This window comes from Parasteatoda tepidariorum, chromosome 11, assembly GCF_982258835.1.
Source record: "Parasteatoda tepidariorum strain Cologne lab strain chromosome 11, Ptep-v5.0, whole genome shotgun sequence".
NCBI lineage: Eukaryota > Metazoa > Arthropoda > Arachnida > Araneae > Theridiidae > Parasteatoda > Parasteatoda tepidariorum.
The window spans coordinates 89,229,525-89,254,061 of record NC_141765.1 but is presented as its reverse complement, the minus strand read 5'-3'; the positions used below and the strand labels follow the sequence as shown (position 1 = coordinate 89,254,061).

The 24,537-nt window shown below is 28.5% G+C and overlaps 1 protein-coding gene across 20 annotated transcripts in view; it reads left to right on the top strand.

Moving 5' to 3' along the window:
- The window catches only part of LOC107451625 (telomerase protein component 1), a 300,321-nt gene that overhangs the window by 36,138 nt on the left and 239,646 nt on the right, over nucleotides 1-24,537 (top strand). For 7 of the 20 annotated variants that reach the window (XM_043040343.3, XM_021147098.4, XM_021147100.4 and 4 more), the window contains 5 exons: nucleotides 2,426-2,503; nucleotides 7,024-7,071; nucleotides 18,083-18,145; nucleotides 19,104-19,166; nucleotides 22,783-22,839. In XM_043040343.3, coding sequence (XP_042896277.2) covers nucleotides 2,426-2,503; nucleotides 7,024-7,071; nucleotides 18,083-18,145; nucleotides 19,104-19,166; nucleotides 22,783-22,839 — 309 coding nt within the window. The remainder of the gene's footprint in view (nucleotides 1-2,425; nucleotides 2,504-7,023; nucleotides 7,072-18,082; nucleotides 18,146-19,103; nucleotides 19,167-22,782; nucleotides 22,840-24,537) is intronic. The other 13 variants (XM_021147105.4, XM_071187531.2, XM_071187532.2 and 10 more) reach the window with 8 other exon arrangements.

Below are 24,537 nucleotides of genomic sequence, written 5' to 3'. Positions count from 1 at the left end.
CTGAACCAGCAACCACGCTGACTGACTGTGCGTTAGTTGTTGTAGCCATGATACCATCCGCCATCTCTGCCAGCTTGTCCAGGTTATCGTTGGAAATCGCCAAAATCTGCTGAACATTAGTAGGCAACCTCTGCAAAAATAAAGATTTAAGAAGTTCGTCGTTAATTCTCATGCCGGCTTTATTCCGCATTTCCAGAAGCAGTCTTGAAGGACGGCGGTCGCCAAGTTGCATCCCCGAAATTAAATCCCTTAAGCGTTGAGCTTCAGATTTAGCATACTGAGCGCACAATCTTTTTTTAAGTGCGGTGAAATGCTTATCCACAGGTGGACAGGTAACAATATCACTGATAATCGCCAGTTCCTCCGGTTGTAGAGCAGAAATTACATGGTGAAATTTCGTTGACTCTGTAGTTACTCCAGCAAGAGTGAACTGACTTTCAATTTGTCTGAACCACAATTCTGGATTAGCTCTCCAAAAAGGTGGTGGCTTTACAGTGACACGAGCAATTTGTTGATCAGCAGTTTCCGTAGATTCGGGCATTTTTGGCATTAATCCAAAATTTATAAGTCTAACAATAGAAGTAATTTGTACTCACGGCTTGCCAAAAATTTTAAAACTTGAAACATACCAGCATTTCTCCGTGATCCTTCAACTAGGAGAATTTCTCAAATACAGTTTGCAGAAACAGAAATATACGTATTCGTTCACAGGTCACCAATTGTATAAGTTTCGGTGATGGGAATGTAAGACTTTCAAAAGAAACAATATGGCAATGAAACATCCTCTTTAATAGTGAAAGATAACAAACCATCAAGAAACTTCAAAAACTCCAATTAACAAGTTATTCGTTTAAAAAACATTAAAAGTTGTTATTAAAAGAACAATTAAAACTTAAACCTTTGATTGTAAACTGCAGGTGGGCGTCACCTGGTAGAAACGGGATATCGGGACGAAGTCTCAGACGCTGTACAACAACCCCTTTTCACTCCCTGCCTTGGCCGCCGGTTGATGCTCCTCCGCCAGTATTCATCCGTGCAGGAACTATTTCAGTTCGTCCTCCTATCTTCGGTCTTCGATCCAATACTCGATCCTTCTACCTCGCTTTTCATGCTACCTCAGCTGTCGCAACCAACAGGCTCTATACTAGTGAATATTTTTATTTATTTATAGGTTTCTAGCACTATTTTCATTTTTTCATGGTAAGCTTTTTTCATCTGATAATAAAAGCTTTATGTATACCTCTGCACCAACAGTGCTTAGTGCTGTTTCCTTTCTTTTGGTTTTATATCATTAGGGCAATTTTCACACAAAACGCTATTGATTCTCTTTATAGTTAACACCACATTTATTTTAATCGATGAAGGAATGTAGTTTACCCTTGTCTGCAATAAAGACGAAAGCAAGTTTCTATCCATGTTGTTGAACTCAAAACTTTACATTCCAATTATTCAAGTTGGGAAGTACTTGCAGCAATACTGTCGTGGTGGCCAACTCGGAAGCTTTCAAATTTTGTCATTTAAAATTCATATTTGTACTGTCTTTTTGTATTTTATCATTTAACTCTCAAAAAGTTCTCAAGACGTAGTGCAATTTGCAAAAAAGGAAATTAACTTCAAAACATCTACATTTTTGATTGCTTTCTTGCCTAAATTGTTGTTCCAGATTTTCCAGATTGTGACTTCTCCCTATATTTTAAAAGTCAAGAATAAAGACATTAATATACTTATATACAATTAATTTTGCACTTTCTCTCACATTTTCTTTACATATAAAAATGTTTTTAGAAACAATACTTTAAATTATGTTCAGAAAAAAAGTTAAAAATAAGAAAAGTTTGTATAATTTATTCAAGAGTATTTCAAAAAATGTAACACCATGTAAACCTTTAAAACATATCACAAAGCTACAAAATTAAATATCTCTTAAATCTTCATTTGTCTTTGTTTTTCTTCTAATCTCTCACAAGCTTTTCACTGATGCTAAATTTCCTTGCAGTAATGTAGTTTTATTTTCTCTAGCATACACAATAACTTTCAACTTAAAATAACTTTTTATCCTGAAAACCTTTGTAGAGATAATAATTTTTATTATGTTTTTTTATTTTAGAAATTTTTATCTTTGATTTTTTCAGAGGTCTGACACACCCTTATACAATGGGCCGACTTATACTCTGAGTTATGCAGTATTTAGAGAAAGTGCTTTTTGTATTTGATTTTGTAACTTAAAATATCATTTACACTAATTCATTAGCAATTTCAAGGTAATATCCTTGAGTCTTAGTATGTGAAAACCCTATAATTTAATCAAAAGTTATTCAAGGTGTTCAGCTATCTGTGCATTGTACACTTTCAGTAGAGAATTTTTAATCTTTTCATTTTAAATTTGAAATAAGTAAATATGTATCTTATGTATAATCTCTTTCAGGCAAATCATTAAAAAAGAGAAGACTTTGTGCAAGGGCAGATCGCATTTCTGCATATATCGATAGATCTTTATCTCGTGGTTAGTATAATCACTTCAGTATTAAATTTTTCTAATAGTAGATATACAGGGTGGCCTTAAAAAGGCAAATTAAGAAAATTTTATCGATCTGAAAATGTCACGGAAATTAAAATAGCCAGAAAGTCAGAAAATAAATAAATTTGAATTTAAGGTACCTAGAAGTCTATTTCTACAAAAAAAAAAAAAAAAACTGATATTCTAATGGTCCAAAAATACTTTTTATTTCTAAGTCTAATAGTTATTATTAGTGCTTTGTATGATAATTGATTTTCAGGAATAAGACACAACTGAGCTATTAACATTAAAATTTACATCACTGGCATGGGTGCAAGTCTTCTGCCCAGGGATAGAACCAATACGGAAATGATGCCAGGATGTGACTAGCTTCTTCTAGTAATTAATTGGGCCAGGAACTTGTTTTGATAACTTAAAGCTAAGAGATAGAATAAAAAGATAAAGGGAATATTTGTGATCTTCTGTTGGTTTTGCAGTTTTTTTTCTCCATTTCCAACAACGGAGAATTGCATTTAAGAAAAAAAAAAATTTTAAAATTTGTATTAGCATTCATTTTATTGGAAATAAATTTTAATTCATTGAATAGGTATCTGTTTTGAGGCTGAATTAAAATATAAAATCTAAATAAACTAATGTAAACATTTCAAAATTTTAAGATCATTTATGAAAATTAAGTTTAAATTAATAATTTAATCTGGAAAGTCAAAATACATTTATAATTTAGAGAGTAAAGTTTATATTTTGAGTTATTATCAGGGCGTATTGTGCTCTTGAAAAAATCCGGATTTTTCGCTAGCCGTGATCTGGAAGTTTCCGGAGATCTAAGGTTCAGACATTTCAAAAAATCATTGATTACAAAAATTTTCAAAAATAAACTTTTTATTCCGGTGGAACTTAAAAGCACAGTTTATTTTATTTGTTTGTAAGGGAGAGCCAGATACTTTATAAGCTTATATTCAAGATATTATTCATCTTTATAATTATTATCCATCTATTAATATTCATTTTTTATCAGTATATATTTATTATAATTATAAACTCAAGAAAGAAAGACATATTTGTAAATTTCAATTACTTCTCAAGGGCATCATAGGCATGAGTAAAATTTTAAATATGTTTTAAGTAAACTAAGAAATATTGAGAAAAAGGAAGAAACCTTGTTTAAATTTTTTTCTAATTTTTCGACTTATTCTTTTCGACTTAATTTTTCGACTTAGACTTTTTCTTTTTGTTTACTCAAGAAATTTTCCGGAATTTTGACTTGGGCTCACAATCACCCCTCTATTATGAATTAAAGCAACTAATTTGATAAATAAACATATTACTATTTGAAAAATAAAAATTTAAATTTAAAAATTCCAGTTAGCTATATATTTATTATCAATCAAGAAAAAGCTTATAAAAATTATTTAATTATTCTTATATTTAAGAATATAATGCTATAACATTTTTTTTTCATTTACATTTTTCAAAAAATGTACTAACTTAGCTATGCAAAATTATAAATCTAAAAATTGCCACAGAAAACTTTTTACAAGTACAAGTCTACAGATACAAAATATAAAGTTACAGTTAGAATAACCAAATAAAATGTAAATTGCCAGATTTTTGAAATTTCAACTGAAATTGAAAAATATAGTACCGACCGACCCCTATCGAAAAGCTTAAAAAGAAAATCAAAACATTCAATGATTAAAAAATTATCCAATAAAGTGCTGCCATCTACATTTTTCAGGAACAAAAAAAATCCTTAATTTGACCGCATAGGCCTATTTATGCGGGCTTCAATATCGACCGAATTAAATTAACTTCTTTAAAACGGATTGAATTAAAAAATTATAATTACAATAATTAAAAGGAAAATTATTATTCTCTGAAGTAATTTTGAAATTCTTATCCAAATCCAATTAATAAATTATGTTGTAAAAATTTATGAACATGAAAATGTAAGAAAATATTAGCAAATGCAAATTTTCAATTTTTACATTAGATAATAATAATTAATAAAATAATAATTAAATGAATGCTCAATTATTAAGATAATATAAAACTATCAATTATAATATATGCATATTCTAAAAATATTATTTTTTCTTACATTTTACAACGATCATTTTTGTTAAAGATTAATTTCTAAATTACTTACAAGTTGGACTGAGTGACTTTTTAGACTTTTCAATGATAGATATAGTAAAACCACCAGCACTTGACTGCATATAAATGTGATAAACCATGCAAAAATGTTGATAAAAAAATCGGTGCTAGTAGTATAAAAAACGATTAAAACAGAATAAAGCAGAATTAAATTACAGTAATTTCCGGTAAATAGGCCGCGGCCTATACGTGTTTAAAAGTTGGGCTGTCACGATGCGCGGCCTGTACGCCGATGCGGCCTATATGTAGAATTTTTTTATCCCATCCCACAAGTGAGAATTTTTTGATCATGGTGGATTTATTCAAAATCAGATGTTTAGCAAAAATTTTCCAAAATAACGAGCCTAATTCGTAATGTTTACTCTGGTAACGTTTTTCTTTCTTATTTTTTTAAATGAATTTGCCGAATTTCGGATCGCGTTCGGAAATTTCAATATGGCGCCCATATATTACGATAATTCAATTAAACTGTTAATTTCCGAAAATTAATTAATTACAATAAATTTAGTTCAGTTTTGATCGTAGATTATGATGGGGTGAATTTAAAAATGTCCCATCTTAAGAAATTTCATTAATTAAAATAATTATCTATATTATAGAAATAACAATATATATTTTTAATAAGCTAACAACTAATGATTAAAAAACAAGCTAACAACTAAATACAATTTAAAAATAAAAACTAGCTTTCAAATAATAAAAAAAATAGCAATTAATATCTAATAAAAAACAAAAGAGATTGATTTACATCGAATAAAAAGAAGCCTCAAAAGGGATAGAATTCGTTTTGTATCCCACTTGGTAGTTTCAATTTCAAAAGGGTGTGGCTAATTTATGGTCAAACTGGAGGGGGAAAAATGGGGACAAATGAGTAGAGCATTTCCACAGCTGTCAAGATTGATTTATCAGTTTCTTCCAACTTGCATTTCTTTATTTTGTTCATTGGAAATGCAGATGTTTTTACTTTTCCCTTTATTTTAAACTGCTTTTAGAAACAGATGTTTCCTTTGACTCAGATTTGTTTTCATGTTTTTTTTTAAAGATAAAATAAAGTTACTTCATCAGAATAAAATTCAAATAAAAAGAGAATTATACTGATTTTTTTTTCTCTTGTTAATAAAAATTTCTTCTAAGAAAAAAAAAAGAAAAAGGGATCAGATTAAGTGCTGAATATCCGGCAGTGAAGAATCAGATTTCGATGGTTTTGAATAGATATATGCTCAAAAATATTTGAAAAGTATAAATAAACAAATGCTGATTTATTTTGTGATTAGTTTATTTTTTATCGCATACACATCCTTAACTTAGGATCATTCTCAATTCTTTTTTTTTTTTATGATAAGTATACATAAAAATGATGATGATAATGTAATGAGTATACATAAAAAAAAATATTTATCAATAACTTTTTTCTAAGTATAGAGTTTATGTTTTAAAGATTATTATTTTTTATGAGTATTTTCACACATGTGATATTTGATAAAAATCGATGATCGATCGAAAAAACGAAAGTGCGACCTTTACGACGGTGCGGCCTATAAGATGAAAATTGAAATTTTTAACTATGTTTTTTGCGGGTGCGGCCAGTACAGCGGTGCGGCCTATTTACCAGAAATTACTGTATTCAAATAACTTATCTTCTACTGCAATCTCTTTTTTCCTGAATGATTACAATTGCAACAGTAAGAAATAAGAGAGACAGTACAAATTCTTTTATTAAAAATGCAATATATTTATTTAAATGATAGTCCTCTTCTAATGAAATGCTGCTTCAGGTTTATCCTATGTTACTGCTCTAGTCTAAGAATTCTCACAAATTAACCTCAACCTATTCTTATATCTTTTCCTCAAAGACTATAAAACATCTACATTTTTCATTCTTTGTCCCATTCATTGCTCACTTACTCTTTTTCAACTGTAAAATCACTCTTGATTTTAATTTGCATTTTATAAAATATTTCAATTTATAGTAAATTTGTATTTTGAATTGAAGTTTTCTATAAGAAAAAAATTCATCATAAATTGTTTAAGTTTGCCTTTGGCTAATATACTGGCTAATAATTTGAAGTCTTTAAACTGGGCCCTTCGAATCAATGTAATATTGTAACCTATTTGCAGTTTTACTGTTTAATAACCTATGGAAATGAATATTTTTATGAAGCATTTTGATGTTCATAACATTTAATAATGCATAACTTTTATTAAAAATTTTTCAATGTAAGTAAAATTATTTCTTACCTGATTTGTGACATAAAGTTGGTTTCTAAATTATGCATGCTAAGCAATATGTAAAACTTTTTACCTTAAAAATGCTATCTATTTATTGTAATATACTTTTATTCTTTGCATAGATATGCCTGATACTTGTGATATGGAAAGTATTCCCTTGAGTTATGAAGGTATTCAAAATATTTTATGTTAATCTTATTTTTAAGTTCTTAAAACCCTTTTTACTATTTTTCTGAATAACTATTTTCTGATAAACTATTTTTCTTATAGTTTCTTAGGTTTGTTTCAAAAATATCTGACCTTAGTTTTTTTACACTTAAACAAAGGAAGTAGGAATTCGTTTCCTGGTATAAATATATAAGAAAAGTTAATGCTCAATATTGAATTTTGGCCAGCTTTAGGATGTATGGATAACTAACTGCTGTTGCATTTTTCTATTTGAGACAAAATGCAAAAATTCTTGTTCATTTTTGAGGTAGGGCAGGAAAAATTGTAAAAATTTTATGGAGTCCCTTTTTTTGGTAATGAAGTCAAGATTCTGACATAAATAGTATGTGCTTGTTGTAATTGACTTCTACCTCAACTGTGATCATAAAAATAGAATGTATGGCTTGTATTAAATGCAAGTGGCATGATAAAAGATATCAAAGAAGAAACCAATGAATCAAAGGTAGAAATTGATATAGTATGAACGTGACGGAAAACAAATTTAACGTTTGAAATAAATAAATAAAAAGGGACACACATAACATAGTGGTGCATGATAGAATAATTAATTCCTACTCAAACCTTTTCTTGCAACTGCATATCTGCGTATGCATATAGTTTGGGAAAGATAAATAATAATTTAAAGCATAGCCATGAGCATGACAAAATGTTAAAAAGTAGAACACCAGTGAAAAAACAGGTTAACATTAAAAGAGTTCTACACAAACTTTAAACAGTTCATAATTAGGAACAATTCAAATATATTTTGCTATGTTCTGTCTAAAATAGAAATACAGTTCTGTTACTCACAGTAGCAGTGTTTCCTTATCAAAGTTTGAACAAAACATAAGTAATTTACCAAACTATTCAAGCCAAATATAAAGATATATTTTCCTACATTAAATTACTATACGATTAATGTTTTAGAAAATGGTTACTTAAAATATGACAAAAATCAAAGTTATTGTGGAGTGATTTACCTTGAGCGAAGCCTAAATGCAAATTTACAAGAAAATTAATTTTAAGCAAAAAGAAGAAGAAAATATTTTGCTGTATCATATGGAAAAGGTGATGTCAGTGAAAATATAAAAAGCCTCATTCGACTTGAGTTATTACTCAAAATGTACTCCTCATTTAGTTGGAAATGGATTTGGCAAAATAAGCATACATGAAAAAAATCAAAGTAGTTTTTTTTATGAACTATCTTGTCGAAACATTGCTTGTTTTTCCCCTGTTGCGTACATATGATGAACTACTGACGAACGTATTCACAATTTCTCAAACACTCACAATAGAAACAAATTCACTGCAATATCACAATGACTTTTAACATTTTAAAAAGTATTGCAAAGCGTTAAGCAAAAGCTTGAATTTTATAAAAATAAATGTGAAAAAATTTTTCTTCTTCAATTTGCTGATTAAAATTTTTTTAAATGTGTTTTCAACTCCATTACACTTGCTTTGATTGTTATAAATAATATATTTTAAAAATTTTAAAAAAAATCATTAGTCTTAAATATTAAGGAATCATGTACACTTATGAAAATTACATGAAAATGACATTAATATGAAATTCTTTTTTTAAGATTAAAACTACATTAAAACATTTGACTATTTACTTAAGAAATTGCATTAAAAAAATCCTTATGGAACAGTGATGGGATTCAAATCATTTAAGAAACGGTAGTCTCAAAATATTTTTGGTATTTTTTCAGAAGAAAAAGTAGTTATTATCGAACATAACAGGAACATAAATTAGGACATCGTTATTTTAGTTTTGAATAAAGATGGACTTCAGGAAAAGACTTTATTTTAGTTTTAAATTGCTTATTTTTTAAATATTTCCTAATGGCTCTTTGATTTTCACTTGATTCTTCCACTTTTTTGTTTTTCACTCGAGTATCATCAGCTCTGTGCATACGCTGTAGCCATTTCATAACCAATGACTTTGGATCCCAGTCATTCAGAGGTAATCCCCATTAAAGAAATCATAATTATATTTTAAACATTTTTGCTGTTCATCTGTTTCTTGCCTGTGTACAAATGGAATTCATAAGGCTTCTTTCAGGTTCAGCAGAACTTATAGCGACAATTCTTTAAATATTCTTTGCCTTCTGAATACTCTTAGGTATTACATATGAGTTATAGGATTGTTTAAAAAAAATTTCAGTATAATCCCTATAGTAATTGTTGTTTATCCAATGCTTAAAAATGTCAAAAACAGTTGATCTTCCTCATTTCTCCCAGGAACAACGATATCTCTGATTTTCCAGTATTTCGTTTCCAAATATTCTATGAAACCTAGCAGATTCTGATCAAACTTGTTATCGCGCATTAATGATTTACTGGTTTTCATTAATCTGATTTCAGGATTTTGAATTGTGCTATCTATTAACTTTTCCCATGCCAAACACTTAAATTTTGTGCTCTCACTAGAATGGATACATTAAATTTTTTTAGAATTAAAAGTTTTCTCGTAATCTCCATCATTAATATTGAGCATTTCAAAAGCTTTAAATGTTTGTTGAATTAAATTTTCTGCTTAAATCGAATCCAAATTTCTCTCTTATAATGCTTTGGACAAAATAGTTTTCTGTCAAAATATCGATCATAAGGGGCCAGATATTTTTCAAAGTTATCATTTTCTAAGTGTTTCTGCATGCCTGAAATTTTTTAGTTAATTCGAAGAGCAAATACAGAGATGGATAAGCACACCAAACTGCAGTTGTTGATCTTAAACTGCATGCAGTCCAACGTGGCCCCAAAACACATTCAATTTTATTTATTTCATTTCCAAGCTGCTCTGAGATTTTGAAATTTGGTTTGATTGATGAAAAATTTTATACATTGTATCAATAATATTTTTAAATGATTGACTTCTCTGATTTCTTTTATTGAATCATCTGAAAAAAGCTAAAGGCAAGGATTTAAACAATGCCAGGCTATAACATTCGGAAAACAACTCAAAATTCGAGCATTGACCAACATTCCCCCAACATTACATTGGCTCCGCTCTATCAGAACAAAATGCAATTAGTTTTATTTTATGTAAGTGTTTTCAAATCCTATGCTGTTTAAAGTATATGATAAAATTTCAAAAATTGATTCAAAATCTTGCTTTTGCATTTCAGCTAAGCTGGCAAGGATGAAAGGTGGATTTCTAGATTTTTCTTTCACTAAAACTGGCTTGCTAGAGACAGTTAAAGCCTTTTCAATTAAAACGTTATTTTTTAATTTCTTCTCTGTTATTTTATCAAATATTTCATTTTTATTTTGTTGAAAATAATATACACAAATTTTCTTGCTATTTTGCTTCAAGGAAGACCAATCCCTATATTCAGTCCATTTTTTATTTGAAGCTCAATTTTATCTTCGATGTTTGAGAATTGACAGCAATGTTTCATCAAACTGTATGCAGTATTAAATATTTTATATGAAGCATTTTTCATTCATTTTGTTAACAAATTGGCATATCGGATTAATTTTTGACTGTTAGGATGTGATATTTTTAATGAAAGTGTTTATTCATTATTTTATGCTTGGTAGTTCTTTTTCAAATTTCCCGAACATTTACAAACTTTTCCTGCAAGTTTTCCATTTTTGGAAATATGAATTCCTTGGAGTTTTGTGATATCAAATTTGCGACAGTAATCGCATCCAAATTTACCTTTAGTGACTGTTAATTTCTCATATTTTTAGGGAAAATATTGAAACTGTTCTTGCTCTAGCATTTAGCAAGATTAGTTTCATTTTCTTGGTTAACATTAAAGTTTCTTCTGTATTGTCTTATTTTTCTTTCAACCAATTCACAATCTGTTCAAGATTTTTTAGAAAAATAATCCACTAAACTTAGTTATCTCTTCATTTTTAATTAAAACAAAAATATTTACTAGAATAATTGTTGAAACATATTATAAAACTCCAAAATAGTATCAATCTACAAATCTAATAATATAATAAATAAAGCTAATAGCATAAGTCAACTAGTGAATAAACTTGACCTTCAAAATAGATAATTTTAGCATACTACCCTGGTCTGTCTATGGAAAAAACTCCCCTTGCCACTTGCCATTCACCTGAGCAGTGGTGGTGACTATGGTTATGAAGTTAAACTATTTCTAGTAGGAGAGTTGGGTCAGTATTTAAAACAGGTTTTTTGCTCCGGTCAGCGACAAAAAGGGAATCAGAGGAGAGAGAAGCTTCCCTCTTTGAAATACACTATTTCTTTTTTCCATAGCAGCAGACAGCCTAATTAGACTTAGTGGCAAGAGGAATTCTTTCTATAAATAATCTATACCTGCTACCAACAAAAGAGAAATTCTCTCAAGTGTCAAGTTAACTATGTCAACCTTCACCAAGGCCCACCCCTCATCCTCCTCACCTCTTGCGAAGTGATTTATTTATTCTCGTTATTACATTAATCACCAAGACAGACTGACCACAAGTATTTCCAAGCTCATTCCTTTCAACTTTGATTTGCATTTTTCTTCTCTGCTTTTTTTTCTTCAACAGTCATCTACAACATTCAGCAAAGACACTTCATCAAATAATGTGATAGGGGCTTCCATTCTTTTCTCTAGCTTTTATCTAACTAATTGATTCATGTGTTTTTCACTTGTATTGCCATTGGAAGGAAAAAAAATGATAAAAAAAATTGATGATGACAGAAAATAGAATGTTCAACCTCTAAGGGAAATGGTGAAAATGCACTACCGAATAGATTGATGCAAACTTCTGCCAAAATATAAAATTAATTGTAGTGGAAAATTTAAGGAACCGATACATGCTTGCAAACTGAATCACATCACTGCCATGGAATGACTCATACACTGAATTCGTATCTTGGGGCATTTTCGGTTAGGACAGTAAGAAGCCTGGCAAAAGAAATTTTGTGTTGAATTAAAAAGAACACTGTCTGAAAACAAAATGTATTTAACTGAGACTGACAATTATTTTGATTCTATAGCAAGAAGATATTATAGATTATATTTTCATCTTAAAACTTAGAAAGTGATCTTAATTAAGTGATTAAAAAATGAACTAAATCTAAGCCTTCCAAGTAAAAATAATACTGTTTTCAATTTATATAATAAGAGTGATGCCTTCAACTAAAAATGAAAGTTTGATGCAAATTTATACAAGAAGACAACTTTGAAATATTTTCTTCTTTCTGCAATTTTATAAATGCTTAAAGACTTTGATATGATTATAAGCATAATTTTGGGGAACATTTTAATGATTTGGCTTTTGATCAATATTAACTTCCAGAAGAGAATGATGTATGTATGTGCAAGGATTTGTAGATAATAAATCCATTTGTTGAAAACCAGAATAACTGTCTTACTATCACAGAACGAGAACTTAGTATTGAACTATCTTCAAATATGAGATTAAAATCACAATTCAGTTCAATAAACATATATTATGGATAAAATTCAGAAAAGTATATCTCCATCTTTAATGCAAAAACAATTAAGATTTTATTGCCTTTTTCTTCAACTTATTTTTGTAAACCTATATTTTTGGTTATGAGTGTTATTAAAACAAAACATCTAACAGGGTTCCCACGGTCCTTAAAAACTGCTTAATTTTTATCTTGGAAAATAAGGGCCCTTAAAAGTACTTAGTTTTGGTACAAGGTTCTTAAAAGTGCTTAATTTTTCAGCATCACTATAGTTGATATAAACAATTTTTCAGTTCGATGTTTTAAAACAAAAAGTCGTTCTTTTATCTCCTAGAATTAGATCATGCACGGTGAGTAAAGCATTTTAGAGAGACAAGAAGGGATGTGTGTGAGATGGCTACAGGCAAGGAGAAGAAAGCGTGTCTTTTTATTAATATATTGGTTCTTTCATTAATATATTCTGCCCTTTGCCTCGAATGATACTCTATGAGCCCTCTGGCAGAATTTTTTTGGGCTTTCTGCTACAATCTTCTCTAGCACTAATATTTTTCTGCAAGAACTTTTAGTAATAACTAATATACATGTTATTAATTAAATTTAAAGTAACAGAAACGTTGTATTTACAAAGAAAAGCCTATTTGGATATAATAGAATTTTATGTATTTTTTTTTTGAATAATGAATATGTAATATTTTTTTATTCTAATATCATGGGCGATATTCTCACATTTTGTAAGAGGAAAACACACTAATTATTTCTTTTTTCGCATTTCCTAAATCATCATCACATAGAAAAATAATAATTAAAAATCGTAAAATCAGTGAAAGAAAAGAAAACCAAAATTTTTTATTTTTCCTAAAAGGAAATTAAAAAAAATCACGAGCATTTCTTCCCCTCTGATGAGTGAATAAGGTATCTCTTGAGTATAATTGTGGTGGGAAAAAAATCTTTCTAACATTTCTGCAGAAAAGAAATTTTTTACTTCAATATTCTTTATTTTTCATTCTTCTCAAATAAGAATCGAAAAATTAAGAACATTTCTTTCCCCTTCGATGCTTGAAAAAGACATCTTTTAAATATAATTTTAAAGAGAAAAAAAATTTAGAAAATTTTGCAGTAAAGAAAACCAAATTTTTTTACTTTGTAAAGGAAAAATTTTTCTGCAAGAACTCTGTAACGTTCTGCGACAATGTCGCCGTGTCGCCACGATTCTGCCACTGGGTCTATGAGATGAGTGACATTCTAAAAGAATAGAGTGTGGACAAGGGAAATACTGCAGATGGAAGAGATAGTGCTTTTGAGGGGGGGGGGGCAGTTCTAAGGTAAAGTAGGAGACCCACACTGACCTTCAAAATTGACAGAATTCAGGAAATTCAGTTCGACTGGTAATAATGCATCTGCTAATAGGAATAAAGTAAAACCCTAAGAAAAGAAGTATGAAAAAAAAATTTTGAACTAGAATCCGTAACGAAAATTATTTCCAAAAATCTTGGAAGAATTAAATAAATTTGTATAATATTTCAGTGTGTAATAAGTAACTGTAAATTTATAAAAAGCAGCAAAATTTTTTAAAATTCATGATTGTACTAAAAATTAGACAGATATGTAATAAGCAGGGTTTGAAAACTCCCATCCCACCTAGGTTTTATATCAAAAACCTGAGATTTATTGAGTTTTTGAAGAAAAACCAAGTTTTTTCGAAAATATTTTAAATTTTTATTTCTGAGTACTAAATAATGCATGATTTGCTCCTAACAAGAAAGTTAAATGTTAGGTAACTATTTATAACTTGTTTTGCTGCAATGTAAATTTTTTTTTAAAGTTTTAGATTGTTACACAGTTAGATTGTTATTGTTTTTGTTTCTTAAGGATAAGCAGATTGTTACATAAAAATTTAAATCTACTCAATTATAGGATCCCAAACTTTTTGTAATTAATGTCTATTAGAATAAAATTCAAACTTAGATTTTAATATTCATTTTTCTCAGTTAAAATTGCAACTTAATATACTGCTTCTTTTTTTCTTTTTCATATTTTTTTTAAAGTTTCTATTCAACTTTTGGTTGCTTTAAAATTAGTAAATGGTTTTCGTCAGATTGTTTAGTAGTATTAAAGTTAATTCCTAATATCAGTTTTGGCTGGAAATAATTGTAAAGCTCATCTTAAAAGTAAATATAACACATTTGCTGTTGAAGGATGATTTCAAAATGATAAGTTACACATTTCTTTCAATATGTTTTTCATAAAATTTTTCAATAGATTTTTTCAAAACTATTAATTCACCATAAAAATAAAATATCAAATCATAATAATATTAGAGAATAATATTAGGAATTATACAGGATGATAAAGAAATGTTACGAGTAGGTAAATATCTATAAATTATGAAAAAATAAATAATTTATAAATATTTGTTAATTAAGTAACCTTACCAATTTTCTAGCCATAGGAATACGTTGATACCTTTAAAAAATCATTTTGGTCCCTTTTAGTAATATGTTTCACTGAGAACTATTAAAAAACATATTTGGAACATTATAGTTTGAAAATTATAAATCTTAAACATAATTGTATTTTTATTCTATAAAAATTTTATAAAAATCTTTATTGCAGTGAATTTAGAAAATATATATATTAAGCTAAGTCTAAAGAAAAAAAAGTGGAATGATTCAAGGTGCTTAGATATTAGTATGACCCGTTTTTACTTAAAATAGGACTTAAATTGACATGACATAATTAAGAAAACTACTCTCATGCATTACTTTAATTCAACTTCTTAGTATTAATTTTTTTAAGATATATATCCTTATAAATGAAACATTTTGTTAGTAGAGAAAAATAATTTTTTTGGCATAACTGAATATTTACCAAGATTGACCCACAGCTGAATATGTGATGCATGTCTAGTAGCGAAATATAAAAACTTGTAATAATTTTTTCAATATTTTTCCAAAATTTCTTCATTTACTCTAATATATTTCTGCGCCTAATTTTACAATTCAATTTCAATAAAATTATTAAAAAGGGAATACAGATCATTTTCATAGATATCCTTAACAATCTGAAGATGTTTTAAAAAATCCAGACCTGGGTTTACAAAAGTTGTCTGGTTCCTACTTTGGCGAGCCCTGAAACAATTATTAAAACAATTTTATCAGTACTTACATTGTAATAGAATTGTTTTTTGTTATTTTTTTTATTACTGAATTTTTTAAGAAAGTTAAATAATTAGCACTGTCACTGGTAGTATATATTTATTCGATGATAAACGATCATACTATTTTTAAGGTCCTTAATTTTTTTTAAAAAAGTCCTTAATTTTTTCGAAAAAAGTCCTTAAAAGTGCTTAATTTTTGCTTTGTTAAAAGAGTGGGAACCCTGTCTAAGTAGACTTAATCTTATGCCTACTTTGCGCTTTGCTATAGTTGATTTGACACCTAGAATTGTCATGTTAGTTAACAACAGTAGCAATCACAATAAATTTAGTTACAGTTACCTCTCACTTATGCACCACCTATTTTTTGCACCGTTTTCATTTATACGACGATTTTTATAGGTCCCAGTACATTATATTGGAAAATAATGATAAACATCCATCGTTTATGCGTCGCTCTAAAAGTCAATTTTTCAATTATGCGCCGAAATTTTAGGCTAACATTTTAATTTTTTAATCCTTTAAATATTTTTTCTTATTAAAAAAAATGTTTTAAATTAAAAATGAAGCAAATAAGCAATCCTTGTTACAGATGAAAAGAAATATATGTTGTTAGACCCTATTGAATTTGCTTCCCCCTGTGACCTTTTCATTTTTGCTGTTTCTGGAAAGACATTCTTTCTAGAATTTTGAATAGGGTGTCTTATCTGTTACACCAACAACAATAAAAGCCCATTAATCTTTTAGAAAATGACCATTCCTCTTGTCCAGAGGTTAGTTTTACTCCCATGCTGTTTTCTAGAGAAAACAAAGACACATGGAATACGAAAGATGAAAGAGACCACGATCACTTACTTGCAGTCAGATGGACATTATAAGTAAATAAAAGGAGGTGATCTGTTTAGTGACATTAGTAATCGAACAACTTATTGTGCAGCATATTATGACGTCAAGTACTTTTCTTAGAAATTTATCATGTGATGTTTCACCCCCTCCCATAAAACTCAAATTTTTGTGAAGAAGTGTTAATTTATATCTAACTAAAACTTGTGGACGATGAGAACGTGGTGGATGATACTGACGAGGATGATAAAGTTCCTCCAAATCACACAACAGTATTGGAAGCTTTAGATACTATTTGTGACCATTTACAATTTAATTTTGCTTCTGAAACTCCCCCTTATCCCATTTATTTGAACTGGAGGAAACTGTTTTTGAAATAAGTCGGGAAAAACAAATACAAACATGTATTAAGATTATTTTGTAAGGAAATAAATTGTCTTAAGGTATGCTAAATTTTTTCTTTGTATAATTATATTACTAAATACCAAAACAGTATAAATATTAACATTTAATCTTTAGAAACATATTTATTCATATTCTCACTGCAATTTACGTTGCGTTTTAGAATATTGAAGTTTTTCACTTATGCGCCTCTTTCACTTATGCGCCTTTTTCTCTTGGCCCCTTACACCGGTGCATAAGAGAGAGTTCACTACTTATTTTTTTAATGTTTATTATTTCTTTTTTATTTTATTCATATTTACTTGTAATCTTATGTGACTTAGACATGGTTACATAATTCTGGTTTCATTATTGGAATAGTAAATTTAATATCTGTATTAGAATATATGTATCTGGTTTAGGTTTAAAATACTTTTTATTGTAAAGAGTATATGAATAATCAAAAACAAACTGATCAATAAATTGTTTAAGTGGGGCACAATTTTGTATATGTAAAAGCTATGCCATCAGTCTAAATTACTCACCTTATCAGTCCTCAATAAAACACAGAAAAATTTTACTGGTCCTTCAAGTAAATCGGGTTGAAAAACACTGCATAATTTCTTGTGTTATTGTCCTATTTTATTTCATTACAGCTCAAAGATATTCTTTGTTCTTACAAGTGTATGAGTGTTGACTAAGAAACTATATCATGAAGGTAACTTTATACCAAACGCAGCAATTTTGCTCCTTTGTTGAAAGTGTTCATACCACATAGTTACTACAGCCCTGTTTTTTTTTTTTTTTTTTTTTTTTGCTGTGTTAGCTCATTTCTTCTAAATTTAGATCTTGTCTTCTGTAATTCACTCCATTGCTCTATTCATTATTCAAAATTATTAGACTAAATTATAAAGAATTTTTTTTTTACACTTTATGTGAATGAAATTGTTCTGTATAAAACTACTAGTAAGGGCATATAATTCAAACACACTGCTTGCACATACAAAATTGTAGAAAGCCTGTACCACAAGTTAACTTTTGTATTCTCGTATTATCTTTGTCGATTTTATCATTTGTTTTTCTTTAAGTGGTCTTCATGTTTAAATTCTTTATTTCTTTTATTTGAAAAAGTTTTTATCTTTATTTTTTACTAAGTTAAATTTTTATAATTTTTTTTTCTTCATATATATAGAACAGCGCTTTTGTCATCCTGTCAGTTTTTTGAATAATGGAGGTGAATGTCCTGCAGTTTTTGGTAGGTATTTAGTGACAGCACTAAGTTTTAACTTGACTCTCCTATTTAAAATTATTTAATTAATGAAATGGAGACATTAAGGCACTTGAATTGTGAGATTTGCAGTACCCTTTTTGCTGCCACTGAATGTAGTCTTTTTAATTGATTTTGTTAATTAATTGCATTACAAAAAGCTTTGAAAGAAAATGTTTCTACTACATAAGCTAATTTTTAAATACTAAGTAATTCCTATGTTATTCTATAATCTTGGTAACATATATTACATGTAGGTTCTGACTGATTGAAACTGACTTATCTGATTTAATTTAAAATTTTGTCATTTAAAATTACATATTTTCAGAGTATTTTGTGTGCTTTTACAATTGCAGAATTTTGATCCTTATTAAATTAGGTATTAAAAATAAATATTGAATTTTTTGTTTTTGTTTACACAGATTTATCTTTGTATATGTAAGTTATATATTCATGTACAAAATTTAGAGTTCTGAACTAAACAATAACGTCTTTTCTGGTTGAACTATTGAAACCATGTTATTGTGGTAGCCGCTACCTTTCTGATTTTATTGATTCAAAATCCTAATCGCACTGAAACTATGTTAATTCGGAGAAAGTAGGTTTTTAGTTTGATTTCATTATTCAATTCCTAGGTACCACTGACTAATTATCTTGCTAGAAGTTTTCCTTTCAAACCAATAAAATTGACTTTATGAAATACATGAAAAGGTGATCATTAAATCTGAGTTATTTGTGCATTGTGCACAAATGTATGTGTTTTAGTTTAAGTATAAAATTTAATTTATTTTATGTTTTCTATATAAGAACTTTTTATCAGTTATTCATTTCTTAATCTTATGATATTTAGGGCGGGGCTATGCATTTAGTTTTTCCTTTCATCATATAAAATAGTTTTACTGTAACTAACTCATTATTTTGTAATAATTTCTTTTTGTCATTGTAGGAGGAGTTGCATTAGGTTCACCTCCACCTCCTCCACCTGGTCTGTTAAGTACGATGTCATCAGGTCTATTTTTTTTAACTGTTCTGCTTGATGTTTTCTTAAAACATTAAATTTATTTCTTACATGCGGCAGCTTGTTTTATCTCAGGATTAGCATAATTTAAATCTTGATTTAAATTGCCTGATTTTTTAAAAATAAAATCACCACTATCAATAATACTTTTTATACAGTATAGTTTAGAAATATATTCTTAAAATTGTGACTTTGTTTTTTGAAACTATGATTTCATTGATTAAAAGTTTAACTCAGAAAAATGAAGGCACAGTAATATTTAAGTAAATTATTTGAGTTTCAAAAATATACTTATGGATAAATGAATAAAAAGACTAAATGTAGACTAAAGTGATGTGATACTTTTAAATTATGATTTTTAATAGCTTCAGTTAGATGTTTAAGATATTCAGTTAGATATTTTAAGTACTAACTTATTACCTATGTTTTGTCGAAAAAATTGAACATGAACATAAAAGCATTCATAAAATATTTTTGGTTTTTTCTTCCCACTCAATATACATGTGTTCACGCAGTACTTTCCTCTCTAGGTTTTGTAAACTTTTTTAAGAGAAATTTCAGGTATTGTAAAAATAAAGTTATTCAAATATTGAATTTCTGTGAGAAACAAAAAAAAAGTAAATAGAAAAAAAAACTTTATCATAGTAATTTGGTTTCATTTTAATTCATTTTTTATTATTACAGTAATTATTAAAGGTAATGGTAAATTTAAATTACAACAGGGCTGTTTGTATCTTGGAATAGAGAAAAAATTGTGAGCAAGGCCATTTCACTGCTGCTATTTAGTAAAGAATTCAAAATATTAAAGCTATTAAAAATAATAATACATCCTATGGAAAAACGTGTTTAGCAGCAGTGAGTCGAAAAGGAATTAAACAAATGAGACAATGAAAAAAATTGGAAAATGTGACAACCAAAGCTGATGTCTTCAGGGGGTACCAGCCTCAGATGTCATAAAAGCAAAACCTTTTCTATCCTTTCTAAAACCTTTTCTTTTTTTAGACAAAAGTCTAAAATTGCTTTCCCTGCAACCCAAAGGTTTTGCCTAAGTCCATGAAAAGAATAGAAGGCATAAAATACAATAAAACACAGAGGAATACAATTTAAAATACGGAAGCATATACAGCAGAATAAAAACAAGACAAATACAAAGGAAATATAAGAATGAAAGCTTACTTGAAATAAAAAAATCCAGTAGCAAAATAACACAATCGACTGCAAGACACAAGTAAAATAAACTAAACATAAACACAACGCCCCCTATCCTGCTCAGTTTAAAGTCTGTCCTATTTTCTTTAAACTAAGCTTTCAGCAAGTAAGCTTTCCTTCTTACTTTTCTTTTGTATTTGTCTTGTTTTTATTCTACTGTATTTGCTTCTTTATTTTATATTGTATTCTTCTGTGTTTTATTGTATTTTATGCATTCTATTCTTTTCTTGGACTTTGGCAAAACCTTTGGGATACAGAGAAAGCAATTTCAGACTTCTGTCTAAAAAAAGAAAAAGTTTTAGAAAGGATAGAAAAGGTTTTGCTTTTATGACATCCGAGGCTGGTACCCCCTGAAGACGTCAGCTTTGGTTGTGATATTTTCCAATTTTTTTTCTTTTTTTCATTGTCTCATTTCACTGCTGCCTTATTTTAAGGAATGAGAAAAAAATATCCCTGACTACCAAGACTCATTAAAAGTTATGACATGTATGCGGAACTGTTTCTTATACAGAAGAAAATAAATTTATAATGTTAAAAGCTTTATTAATTCTTTTTAACAAATTGCTGCTGTAATAGCTTCCGCATGTAAATATATATGTTATAACTGTCAAAGAGTTTTGAATAAAGTATATTTTATTTCTTTTAAAAACTAGCTAAAAATGGTTCTATTACCAGTTTTTTCTATTTTCTAAAGTACAAACAGGACTGAACAGTTTTCAAACGCTATTTTTTTTCTTTCAAATACTGCAGCAGTGATGATAACAACATATATTGGCGCTGTTGATCTTAATTCTACAACGTTTGTAAATGCTGAGAGATATCAATTAACATTCCACAGTGTTTTTTGAAACATTGAACAGTATATTACATGGATATAGAACAATTTTTAGAAATAGTGTCCATTTTTATCTTGTACAATATTTTGCATGCTATGATACTGTACATGGTTTGAAACTGTGTTTTTACGATATCGGTTTTGAGGTATATGCTACTTAGGGATATTGAAATTGCTTTGTTTTTTATTCGCATGTTATCATTTATTACTTGCATTACCTGCATTAAAAATTGAGGTACCTTTAAATTTTAATATTTTTTACTGAAACTTGATAACCCTTTTTTTATCTATAAAGGAAACTTTTTTAGATGGTAAGACAAACAAAAATTAAAAAATTCAGAAATTAGGTCTCTTAAGGGCCACCTAATATATATATGCATGTGTTTATATAATTAAATTTAATGTTTTCTGATCCAAATTATTTTACTGTTCATTGGATATCTAACTGATAAACTTATCTCTGTCTTTATGATTTACGAGGATGTGGATCTTAAATTGTGGGGAATACTAACATGAATTAAATTAATATGAACCATCGAATAATGAAATAAAACTAAATTGCCAAAATAAACTATTTATTAAAAACTTTACAATAAAAACAGATTTAGCACATGCTGGAACTTCCAAAATAGCTGGGAAAAGAAACTATGCACCCTGAAGCGCGCATAAAAACTAAAGTAAACACGGTGTACGAAATCGCTAATCCAACTGACAAGCAGACAAAATATTCTAGTTAGCAAGAGTTTCAGAGCGCATGTGTTACAAATCAACATATAACAAATAAGAAAAGATTTCTCCTAACAAGTTATTGTTAGATTATTCATCTATGGCTTAACATAAATGATAGCAATGTACATGCCCACTTTTTTTCTTTTAAAAAAAGTTTTTTTTCCTATTGGTAGAGAAATACCATTTCAATTGAGATTATAAGCTGGAGTTTCATTAAAATTTGGTCAACACTTTCAGAGAGCCAACAGGAGTACTATATATATGTTTCAAATATTTAAATGTAGTTGTAAAAAATCATTTTAAATCACATCCATTCAAATAAGAATAAAGTTTGAATATAAATCATGCTACCACATTAAATATCAAATTAAAATCTTTCGGAAAATTGGAAAAAGTTGGCAGGTATGAAGTAACTCTAACTCTAGTTTTATTTAATCTGTGATATGTTTGTAATAATTATATGATTTTACCAAATTAGTTGCATGTATCATGTAGTTTAGTTCTTTGATTGGTAGGCTAATAGAAATCTGATTTAAAGATTAAAAAATCTACTCTTTAAAATCTTTTAAAAAAAAAACTTATCCTGAATCGCTTTGAAAGTTATATGGGTGGAATTTTTTTAAGCTTACTGTACACACATGCATGTCTGTTCTTCTAATAAATTTATTCTAAGATTTAAGTTTTCTGTGTAAGAAAATTCATTTCACAATTCTGCCTTAAGCACTGTATGAAGTGACTACACTGCTTTTTTTAAAAAAATTATTTTGAGTATATACATTTAATATAGTATTTAATTTAAAAAAATTATTTTATTATATCTGTGTTTCCTTATAGGAAGAGATTTATTGAAACCAAGTGTTCTACGTTCTGTACGTAGCAGAATACCATCAGGTAGTGTACCACAAGATTCTGTATTATTTCTAAAGTTTAATAACAGATTGCTATGTCGTGAAAAAAGTAATTTCTTTATTTGATAGAATGTTGAAAAATTGATTGAGTTATGCGTCATGTATGCTTTAATAGTTTTCTATGTATTTTAGTCTCTATTATATTCAGTCAGCAAAAAATATTTTATTTTTATATTCATTGATCTTAATCATGATTGGTGCAGTGATCAAATTCTTGGCCTTAGATGGTGCCACTGGAAAACAAGAAGAAGCGCACCCTTCTGTCTTAAAAATGAACTTGTTAATATTGACAAGTGGCATAAGACAACAACAATGTTTAATGGGAAAAATAGTTGTCGTTTTTAAAAACTTATGTTGAGGCAGATCAAGTTTTTTCATCCAAAGTTTTTCATGCTTTGACTTTCCTTTTTCTTTTTTTCTGTAATGTACCAGAGAACAACTTAAAGTATTATCAATCATTATAGTCATTGTTTAATCATTATAGTCACCTAGCTTTGTCTCATTCATGCTATTTTTTATGTAACTATTGTTTTTGATTTTTTTTAGAAAAAAGTTATTCATTTCTTGACTTTACTTGTGTGAAAACTGTGAAAATAGTATAGCTTTGAAAATAATGAGTTAAAAATAATAGAACTTTAAATTTATTGTTTTCTAAAAAATATTAAATTTATCTTCAGGTATGCTTTGTAAGTACTCTTCATAATATAGTCTTAAATATCTATCTATATACAGTACAGAACCTCTTATCAGAAAACCGGCAAACCAGATAACCGGAACGAAATTCGATAAATTTTCCCGCCATTTAATAAAAGCACACACTTTTTTTTCCTCATAAGATTTTAGGATTTTTCTTTCTTTTTTTAAAAGATGTTTACTTTACCACCCATTTTAGAAATAATCATTAGTTCCCAACACTGTCAGGAGAAGTAAAAGTCTTGTGCTAAATATCATCAATTATTCCCTTCTTCACCCCCTACATAGTTGTTTCTTCTCAATCATAGCTTAGTGAGAAAGGGTTACTCATTGAACACCTGTTTTCTTATTATCTGGCCCTTAAGCAGGGGGAGTCATTACTACCAGCTTCTTATAGTAGGAGTCATCATGTCTGTTGATTGCTTAGGGCAGGAGAGTTAAAACAAATAATTTTATTTGTCTTCTTTGATTCTTAGAAATCTTTTAAAGTTCTCCCTACAAGGACAGCAGAACTCCTATTATTTCAGTACCTCTCCTTTTTCCTGTTATTTCCTACTTTTTCTTATTTTTTTAAAGATTATCTCACTTCTGCCATTCCCCCTTTGAACACAGTGACAGCCAAGGAAAACAGAATGACTCAAGGTCAAGTATTGCAACTTCACCCCTTTTTCAATTAATTCATTTTGAATGGAGTGTGGGGAAGGCTGAACATGGTGGAACATGAATTCTTTTTATTATGTCAACTTCTAGCTCTGCTTGCCAATTCATGTTTAACTGGAGTGGAGGAGAAATAAAATCGCTCAGCTTAAAGAGGAATAAGATTGTCACAGAACATTAGAGTTTTTGCAGAAAATTTTTTCCTTTGGAAAGTAAAAAATTTTAAATTTCTTTTGTGCACAAATTTTCAAAAGATTTTTTTTTCTCCTCAATATTATATTCAAAAGGATGCCTTAGTTGTGATCAGAAAGAAATGCTCGTGATTTTCCTC